The following is an 11,061-nucleotide window of genomic DNA, read 5'->3' on the forward strand; positions in this document are numbered from 1 at the left end:
ATAGTTAATATGAAGTATAAATAAGTAATAAGAAATTGATAGAAAAATTGGGAAAAAGTAACATACCCATCCGTAATAGTTTGCAGCAATATGACGGACACAATAACGATGTTGAACATGTGGAGGTCTATACATTGTACCCAAAGAGTCCATTGCTGCTTTTATCCTGGCTCCTCGGTCTGAAATAATGCATACTCGTTCCCTGGTGACAACATGTAAACGTAAATTTTTAAGGAAAAAAGCCCAAGACTCAGTGTCTTCTCCTTGAACGAGGGCAAAAGCAACAGGAAGAATATTGCGGTTTCCATCTTGGACCACAGCCAATAATAAAACTTGCTTGTATTTCCCATACAAGAAAGTACCATCAATTTGGACAACTGGTTTACAGTACTTGACTGCATTAATACACTGAGGGTAAGTCCAAAAGACACGGTAAAATTGGCAGCGATCGCGAACCATTCGATCATTCACGTAATGATGTTGAGTTTCGAACTCAACAACTGTCCCGGGATTAAGTCTTTGCACAACATGAAACCAACTGGGCAGCTCGTTGTAAGAGGAATCCCATTCGCCATGAAGTTTGCAAATGGCATTCTGTTTTGCCAACCACGCTTTTTTATATGAGACAGTGTACCCATATTGTGACTGTATAGCAGAAATCAACACTGCAATAACTATATGAGAGCTTTGCTTCACAATGGGCATGATTGCTTGACAAATAATGTTGGAGTCCAAGTTGGGATGATCCTGATTTATACCTGTTGCACAATATGTATGAGGACCGTTGTATATGGTTAGTTCCCATAAGTTGTTCTTCCTCTTCCTCTTTGATACACGGACCATCAATTAACATCCGTTGTCACGTTGGACGCAGTAGCAGACATATTTCTCCGTGTTAGATCGATCAACTCGGGACTTAACTGAGTTACGAATATTGTAACTCTTTATTGCCATCATTGCTTCTTCCTTCGATACGAACTCCATTCCAATATGTAAATTACCATCATTGACTAATGATTGAAGTCCATAGTTGCCAACATCATGAAGATCTGGAAATTCAGGCTCATACATTGCATCATAATCAGCCTCATACATATGTGCAGGAAGTTCAGCTGGTGTTGTATTTATCGGAACGTCATCCTCGTCATTATCAGAATGTACGTTAAACTGTAGTGAGTCAGGTTCAACGAATAATCCCGTTTCAGCACCATCTGCACCTGGCTCCCGAAGAGGTTCTTCTGGTGGAGATGAGGGTTCATCCGATAATCCAATGTTGAGGTCAAATAAGTTCCCGCTTGCGTGTCCTCCCCTTGAACTTGAGGCCATTGTATCATGTGGGATGTGAATAGACTGCCGTCTCGTTGGCATTTCCATATGTAAGTCGAAAACATTGGCAGATGAATGTCTGCCCCTTGAAGTAGAAGAGATGTTGCCATATGGATTATTGGTGAAGCCACGTGGGTTGAGATCATAAGCAGTTGCAGATGAATGCCTTCCTATTGAACTTGATGGCATGATATCTGGCGTTGGATCCGCCATTAATGATGTGAAATCATTACAGATCAGTTGTGTCGGGCTATCAACTTTATCAGCTTGATATGGAATGCCAAAGTGAGAGGAATATGAGAGACCACGAGTTACACGAACCTCAAAAAAAGTGGCATACATTTCAATAAGAGATTGTGAACTCCCCATATGAGCATCAATCATCATAAAAATATCATCATCATTTGAAAGCTGAAATGATGTATACGTGAGCGGAAGTTCAGTAGGAAATCTATACTGAAGTGAAGATAGTCTTCTCTGGCCTGCTACACGAATCTTTAACAAAATTTTTGTGATTAACTCCTCAATTGTGATGTTTCTCTTCAAGGTTAAGGGGATATAATGATCTGACTCAAAAACAACCCCCTCTTCAGCTTCCTTAATTTCTCCATCATACAAAACAATAGCAGAAAGACGACTTATTTTCAGAGAATTTGAGAATTTAGAGTTTAAGAATTTGAAAATTTGAAAGCTTGTGAACTGAAGTTTGTTTTGAAAGTTTATAATATGTTGAATATAATAGTGTCTATAATCGGAGTACTATTCACATGAAGACGCGTTCCCGGGCGCGCGCCTTCCATTATTTTGTCAGAGAATATGTTATCATTGCCCTATTATATCACTCATGTCCCTCGGGGACACTATTCATATCAGTACCTATTATTTCTCAGGGGACTTGAAGGCGCGTTCCCGGGGACGCACCTTCCATTATTTTGTCAGATAATATGTTATTATTGCTCTATTATGTCACTCATGTCCCCTCGGGGACACTAGATATATCAGTACCTATTATTTTTCAGGGGACTTGAAGGCGCGTTCCCGGGGGGGCGCCTTCCATTATTTTGTCAGAGAATATGTTATCATTGCCCTATTATGTCACTCATGTCCCTCGGGGACACTATTCATATCAGTACCTATTATTTCTCAGGGAACTTGAAGGCGCGTTCCCGGGGGCGCGCCTTCCATTATTTTGTCAAAGAATATGTTATCATTGCCATATTATGTCACTCATGTCCCTCGGGGACACTAAATATATCAGTAAATCAGGTAAATTATAACCAAAATTTAACTTTTTTTGAAAGTTCAGCAAGTTAAGAATAACTTAAATTAAAACGTTATGTGAAGTTTGAATAAATTAGATAAAATGTTATGGATAAATTGAATAAATGTGAAGTGATAAGTTGATTGTGACATTGAAATTGTATGGAATGAGCATCGAGATGTTTTTAAGAATAAATGTGAAGTGATAAGTTGATTTTAATGTATACGTTTTAATATATATATTAATGATAAAATCATATGTATGGATAAATTTAATTTCAATTTAAGTATTGTGAACTATAATTGGAATATAACTTTTAATTTCGAATACAATTGGAATATTAAGTTGAAATTTAATGTTAAATTTCGAATACTATAATTTATATTTTAATTTTAAATTTTGAATAATATTATTTTTATTTTTATTTTAAATTTCGAATAATATAATTTGTATTTTAAAAACATTTATCAAACATTTAATGTTAAATGTGAATAAAAATAACATTAAAAATATGTATGTAACAACCATGAAACATTTAAATAACATAACCAAATTACATAAAATTCTAAAATATAACTATTTAAATAACATTAAAATACAACTGGATCACCGATGTCGTCTTCTCGAATGAGTTCCACATGGCGGTGGTTGTCTATTTCGTGGAGGATTTCTTCGTGGAACTTGTTCTTCAGTCTCCTCATCTTCACTATCATCAGCAACAACATTTTCTTCATTTGGTGTAGATGACGCTGAAGGGGCTGAAGGGCCTGTATAAAATAACGACCCTGGATGAGTGCTAGTAACAATCCCACCGCTCCTCGGGAACTGTGAAAACTGTGAAAACATTGGCATCGATGTCTGTGATCCAGATGGAGATTGAGGTGTCTGCGGAGAAGCACCACCAGCCAAATAAGATGCATATGAACCATATGTTGGATCATTAAACATAGTCGTATATGCACCTCCATATGGTATTAAACCCTGCGGGCTAGGCATGTAACATGGCGGGCAAGGAATGTAACCCTGCGGGCTCGGAATGTAACCTTGCGGGCTCGGAATGTAACCCTGCAGAGATGGCATATAAACTGGTGGGCTTGGCATATGAAGTGGAGGGCTGGGCATGTACCCCTGCGGCATCGACGGATAAGGATGTTGTGGTGGGACTGATGCAGAACCGGTAGCGCCTTCTCTTCGTCCACGCGTCGGGGGACGATGATATTGAGATGGTTGACGTCTTTCTTGGCGCCTAGGAATGTTAACCCCTCGTGCTTCCGCCGAAAGTAGAAACGACTTCCCATTTTCATTAAACCAGTCCATATAGTTATCCGTAACCATTTGACCAGTTTCAGCGTAATATTGTCGAGGGGCTGTAACATCCGCAATACCGGGTTAGTGACCAAATTGTAAAGTTTCAGAATTTGGTGACTAAAGTAGAAGAATGAAGAATTCAATGATTATTTGAATATATATATTGAAGGTTATTTGGTAATTATTAAAGGAAATTAAGGGTATTATGGTCATTTGACCAGAAAGATTTTTTATAATTTTTTTTAAGGGTAATAAGCACGTATGAAGAAGAGTCCAGAGCATTCTTCAGTCTTCTTCTTCCTCCTCTCCACCGTGAAGCTTGGTATAAGGTAAGTGGGTCTTTAGTTGGTTAATTCTTTCGTTTTAAAGCTTGTTTTGATTCTTGGGATATTAAGAAAGATTAAGGAAAGCTTTAGGGGACTTAAACCTCAAAGATTAACAAGTTATGAGAAATTAAGAAAAATGAGTTTTGAAGTGAATTTTTGATATGGAAGGAGTTAATAGATTGTGAAGTTGAATTTGACTTGTCAAGGATTAAATTAAGAGGTAGGAAGTGTTAGAATTGGAATTAGAACACATTGGAATTTTGGTATGATTTTTGAATCTTATATGGAAGATAGAATTTTGAGTTTAAAGAAGGGATTATGGAGTAAAAATGAGTTTAAGTATGTGTATGAAAGTTAGGAATATTAAAGGGAAGGAAGTATGATGTGTTGAGCTGAAAATGAAGGATTTTCGAGCTCAAAATATGATTTCTGGGCAAGGGGAATCGGTACCCATTCAAGGGGAACCGATACCCCTTCAAACGAACAAGAATTTCCAGTATGTCATGGGGGAACCGATACCCCCATAGGGGGGAACCGATTCCCCCTAAAGGAAAATTGGGATTATGGGTTTAATAAGTTCGTTTTAGTTGCTAGTATCCAATTAGAAGGTGTAGGTATCTAATGATTGTCACGAAATGTACATTTATGTAGATTCTACGCATAAAGAAATTCCGGAACGTTTGGCAAGTAAGATCGATCAAGGGAAAGATAAGAGATTGGAATTGGCTAGTGAGGCCAGGTGAGTGCATATTAATTAGTTGATGGTGCTAAATGGAAACAAGACTTGCGACAAGTCTATTTCCTATGTTAGAATGCATGAATATATGATTATACGTATATGAATGACATGAATTGTATGTAGGCATGAATATATGTGTTGACATGCTTTTGAATGTAATGTTATGAGAAGTATGTGCTAAATAAGGTATATATATATATATATACATATGTGAAACTGAACTATGTGACTGCATGAGAAAGATATAAGCCATATGACATGATATAGGTGAATATGAGAAAGCAAAGTATGAGATATAAACTATGTGATCATAGTAAAATATAATTATATTTTTATATGATAAGTGAAATAAAATGGATAATATTGATCTATAGGAGGAAGTGAAAATAGTACACCAACTAGGGGATTTGAACATAAATGATAAGATGAACGTATAAGATAAGCTAGATGGGAAAGATTTATAGGTTTAAATAAAACTATAACACATGGGTTGAATGATGGAAATTTGTGAAGTTATAGGAGAAGATTATAAGAGCTATATGAAATTGAATTAAGTAACAGATTAGATTATATATAGAAATAATAGAAGTGAAATATGTTTATAAGTCTGCCCTAGATGAATACGAAATATAAGAGTGCTATATGATTATATTAGGATAATCTTGAGGATATATATATAGATAGATATGAAATGAAATGAAATGAGTTATATGAATACCCAATTATGTGATGAAATGGTGAATTACCTGAACATGGGAATATATATGTTTAAGAGAAGGCATACGATTAAGATATAAGCAATGTGACTATAAATATATGTGCTTTAAGTGATATGATTTATAAGTATTTCTATTATAATGTTACATGATATGTTATGTATGTTAAAGGAATTATGTGATGGTATAAGAATTGATAGGAAATATATATATGTGAAAACAAGTATATGTTACGAGACAAAACTTATGACTATAAGCTACGGGAAAGTGTTCTAGGTGTTTCGATATATTATATGAAGTATATGATCTTATGTGAACAAGACATGATAAGTATGTTTATATGAATAAAGGTGATTGGGTGAGAAATGATAGAAATTATATGAAAACATGACATATGTGACATGTGAATTATATGGAAATGATCTACGGGTAAGTGAACTACGTGACTATGTGATCATATGAAAAGAAGCTATGTGATACGTGATATGTGAAAGTGAATTACAAGTTTATGTGTATATTTGAAATGAAATAAATGATAACGCCCATGTTATGTGTCATGAGAGCTAGGGGTATAGTTGGCATGCCAAGAGTCGAGGGTTTATTCGGTTCTTTAGGACATATGTATATCCTTTGGAACCTGTGTGAAGTCTTGAAAGACACATACTTGATCCATAGTATATGTATATGATTCTTAAGGAATTCTACGTGGTCCTTATGGACATCATTCTACAGGCACTACGGTGCAATTCTACGGGCACTACGGTGCAATTCTACGGGCACTTCGGTGCAATTCTACGGGCACTTCGGTGCATTTATACGAGCTGTGGTGACAGCATAGTGCACAACCTCTATAGACTCACATATCGATAGTTCTCACATATGTACATGGGCTAATCCAGAGATATAAACAAATATAAGTTATTGGTATGATAAATGCTATAGAAATGATATGATGTTGTGTGTGTATAGTGTTTGATTGAAATAGTATGTGATTATATGATAAACTGTTAATGATGAATTATGTGTATGCATGTATTTACTGCAATTAATCTGATCTGATTTTATACGATATGAAAAATGCATGAACTTGCTGTAACATGATAGAACAAAACATGCATGTATCAATATAGATTTTAAAGTGCATTATAAGTTGTTATGCCTCACTAAGTCTTCGACTTAGCGTGTGATTGTTTCACACGTAGGTTTCGAGAAGAGTAAGGAGTGATGCGGAGCAAGACATGTCAGTTTTCCTTACCAAAAGATCAGATCAGAAATATTTGATAAAGTATGTTTTTGGTTATGTATAAAGTATTGGCATGTAATAAGTCATTAAGTACGAGCACTCTGATAAAGTCTGTATTTTGTTTTAAATAAAGTTTTAAATTTCCCGGGATTTTTCTTAAGAGTCAAGGTTTGAAAAGTCAATGTGACACTTCGGACTCGTATCCGGGTCGGATACGGGTTGGGGGTGTTACAGGGGCCAACAGTGTATATCGGTTCTCCCAAAGCGCAATCAAATCTCTGTGTCTCACCACCCAGTTAACATCTTTCTTTCCTCGTCTATCTATGTTATGCACGTCGTCTAAATTCCTAGGTGCTCCAGGAATATATTGCGTACAACCATACTGACGGAGCACACGATCAACTGGATGTCACTCAATAATAGTATAACATATAAAAGGTATAACCGATATCCATACCTCTAATGACCCACTAAGGTGGGGTGGGATGCAAGCTTTCACTTCATCGCTCGCATATGGTATCCACTGAAACTGAAATATAAATATACAATTCAAATAAATAAAATATTCTAATTATATCTAATATTTTAAATTAAAATATTAATAATTAAACAAATTTAAAAACATACCTCAGACCCAACTTTCGTATCAATAAGTAACGAATTTCCTCTAACCCAGTAGGTATACTTTTATGGTCCTTTCTTTTCATCGACCACCTATGAAATATAATATAAACTAAATATCACCATATTTAATTGAAAATATTTAAATCAAAATTTAGTTCGAAAATTACCTCAACAATAAGGGGAATACGTATGGTTCATTCACGATCGGGCATAAGAAAGGCATACGGAACCACGCCCATGATTGTATAAGCAGAAGACATCCACCGATAGCAGTTTTCTTATAATTCGTCGCCCGACACATTTCTCTAAATAGAAATGCCAAAACTGCAGCGCCCCAACTATATCTTCCAGCTTCATCAAAATCGATTAGATGTCGCAACCACATACAATGCACCTGGTTGCGAGATTTGTCGGGCATCAATATTCCTCCAATTATTCGTAGAATATATGCCCGAGCACATGCATTTGCTTGATCCTCTGAAGCATTTTCATTTAAAACCTTCAAATTAACTTTCAACCAAGATAAAGCTATTCTACCTCCATTAAACTCTGGCGGAGCAGCTCCAAGATAATCAATGCACATTGATTGCCAATCACCATCCGCCATAGCACACATCATATTTCCGTCGACGGGAAGCCCCAGATGCATAGAGACATCCTCCAATGTAATTGTGGCATATCCACATGGAATGTGAAAAGTGTGTGTCTCGGGCATCCACCTCTCAATCAGTGCAGAAATTAGGACATGTTCGAGTTTGCTACCGCCAATAATTGTTGCAATATACCCGAACCCGACAGAAGCCAAATATGACAAAATACGTTCCGGTGTCGGTATACGTGGATTTTTAATAAAAGTCTCTAAAATACGATCAGTATCCTAAATAATATACATTATAAAAAATAAAAATTAATATAAATTCATAATAACTTTAAAATAAAAATAAATTTAAATATTAACATTAATTATAAAAAATATTATCATATCGCTAAAATGTCTGGAGATATGATCAATATCCAATCGCAACAGCATTTTGTTTTCCATTATAATTGTAGACAAAACATTATAATTAGCACAAAAAAATTAATAATTCTAAATAAATAATAATTATATAAATATTATTTTAATAAAAAAAATAATATTTACATAAATATATTAATATAAAATATAATAATTATTTTAAAAAATACTAACATAAAAATAAATTTCTTACCACTAATAACAAATTTAAAACTCAAATAGTTGGAGAATTTGAGTTATATAAGAGAGGAGAATATGATTTTGGTGTGAAGAATGAGGGAGGGTTGAGGGGATTTATATAGGGGAGGAGGGGTAGTTAGGAAAAACGGATGGGGGCATTTATGGCATTTAATAGAAGGCGCGTTCCCGGGATACGCTTTCCACATGTGGTAGTCGAGTCATTGAAGACGCGTCTCCGGGGATGCGCCTTCCACACGTGGCATCCAACTCAGCAAAAACACGGATAAAGCACGTCCCCGAAGACGCACCTTTCGTCAGTTCAACCGAAAGGATACCACTTCGAAAAATATATATTAAACGGTGTCAAAAAGATAAATATTCGTTAAATACATGTCAATTTAGTCAAATCACCTTCTTTTCCCTCCCATAGTCTCTATAAATAAGGATTCTACACCTCAAAACCTAGGCTTGAAGACACCACTCTCCACGGTCCAGAAGCATCTTCTGCCGCCTCCACCACCCCTTTTTCCAAACACTGCACCTATCATCTTCCATACCCAGTCACCCAAAAAAACCATGGTCGGACAATCTAATCCCGCCACCATCAAATTCCTCTGCAGTTATGGCGGCAAAATACTCCCTCGTTATCCTGATGGCAAACTCCGTTATCACGGCGGCGAAACCCGTGTCCTCGCTGTTGATCGATCTATTCCCTTTTCTGGTCAGTACATTCTTCGACTTTTTTTCCTGCCATTTTTTTATTTGTATATGTGGTTTAACCTGGTCAAAAACCGGTCAAAATAAATTATGTGTTGTTGAAACAATGAGTGAAATCTATGATATGATATTACAGAGTTGATGTTGAAGATGGGAGAGATGTATGGTGGGAAATCGGTGATTCTACGTTGCCAGCTGCCGAAGGAGGATCTAGACGCTCTGGTTTCGATCACTTCCGATGAGGATCTCACGAATCTCATCGAGGAATACGATCGGCTTGCTTCCTCGCCATCTTTGAAGATCAGAGCGTTGCTTTCGTTTCCCAAATCCACCAAAAAAGCTATTTCTCCTTCTTCATCGTCGGCTTCGTCTTCTAAATCGTCGTCATCGTCTCCATCGAGTACTCCCAGGTTCCCCTGCATACCTCAGATCTCGGGGACTCCCGTTGCTTTCCCTCTTTGCTCGGCGACGGGGAAGAATATTCCTTACTGCGGTTACGATGTTCATCATGGCAACCCTTGCCATGCTTACCTTGTTCATAACAGGAATCACTGGCAATAGCAGCAGGTCTAAAGAAGATTAAGGGTCATGATGTATATTATGATCCTGTTTGAATTTCGCGAAGAACAAGTAAAACAATATAATACCCATAGAAGGAAAATTTAGGAACAAAACAATATGATGTATGTTGAACTGTAAATCCCTTTTATGGAGAACTGCTCTTACATGATGCGTGGTCATTAATGAATTCTCCCACTCCGGTTTCGTTTTGGATCATCTCTCCAAAAAACCAAATACTTTTCTTTTAATGGTGAGTTTTTCCCCCATTCTCCGTTCTTATCAAGCGCCATTAAACCCAATCGTTAAACAGTCCGGTATTTGCATACAATACAACGTTCTGTTCTCTTATCCTCAACAACTTCTCGTCGTCTTCAGTCACCCTTTTCATTTTCTGTTCTGGTTCCCATTTTTCCTTTTTTTTAATAGAATTCCATTGATTTTGCAGGTATAAGTAAAGATAAACTTGGGGTCTGAAACGAAACATCGAACCGCCCATTGAATGATATGAGGTAGTTATGGAGAGATGTCGTGTAAGTTGGTTTCTGCCATATTTTCTTTACTAGAGAAGTAGGCAATATTTTAAGCAACCATTTGTATTTTGTATAAAAGAAAATATTAATTGATGATGACCCATAATTGCTTGTTATCCATTGATGATTGTGGCATCATTGAGAGCCGACAGTAAATCCTTTGAACTTTGCATGCAAGAAGACAATGGCAAGTTGATGTGGGTCTTTTGTATTGTTGAATCTTTATTCCTTGCCATCTTATGTGTTCACAGATACAGCAACTATTTCCGGAACTGTATGCTTATGGTTTAGGCCTGGAATATCTATGTTTTCATCGAAACTCTCTGCGTCAGGTAGTTGTTGGGTTCCTATTATATCCAGAGTCGAGTTGGATTAAATTCCTAAATGGAATAAACCCTTCTCGGAGCTAGTCATGTTACTATATCAATTATGCTATACTGTGATGTTTGTTGATGGATGGTGTGTGCGGAAGATCTTTAGCGGGGTACAACAATGTTGATGTCGGATTTATC

General features: G+C 36.4%; 1 protein-coding gene across 2 annotated transcripts; it reads left to right on the top strand.

Moving 5' to 3' along the window:
* The first annotated feature begins 9,179 nt into the window (after positions 1–9,179).
* LOC120117976 lies at positions 9,180–10,121 on the top strand. 2 transcript variants are annotated; one of them, XM_039138124.1, is made up of 3 exons: positions 9,180–9,265; positions 9,307–9,462; positions 9,595–10,121. In XM_039138124.1, the coding sequence occupies exons 2-3, from the start codon at positions 9,318–9,320 to the stop codon at positions 10,017–10,019; spliced, it is 570 nt and encodes a 189-aa protein (XP_038994055.1). In that variant the 5' UTR covers positions 9,180–9,265; positions 9,307–9,317; the 3' UTR covers positions 10,020–10,121. The 2 variants fall into 2 exon arrangements, with proteins under 2 accessions (XP_038994055.1, XP_038994054.1); XM_039138123.1 differs by having other exon boundaries at positions 9,212–9,462.
* The last annotated feature ends 940 nt before the right edge of the window (positions 10,122–11,061 follow it).

The sequence above is a fragment of the Hibiscus syriacus genome, unplaced genomic scaffold (assembly GCF_006381635.1).
Source record: "Hibiscus syriacus cultivar Baekdansim isolate YM2019G1 unplaced genomic scaffold, ASM638163v2 tig00110325_pilon, whole genome shotgun sequence".
NCBI classification, from domain to species: Eukaryota; Viridiplantae; Streptophyta; class Magnoliopsida; order Malvales; family Malvaceae; genus Hibiscus; species Hibiscus syriacus.

Bases quoted from the DNA above. Each gene is read 5' to 3' on its own strand.
- LOC120117976 (XM_039138124.1), top strand. From the start codon at position 9,318: ATGGTCGGACAATCTAATCCCGCCACCATCAAATTCCTCTGCAGTTAT. The intron at 9,463-9,594 runs GTCAGTACATTC...ATGATATTACAG, and splicing joins TCGATCTATTCCCTTTTCTG to AGTTGATGTTGAAGATGGGA.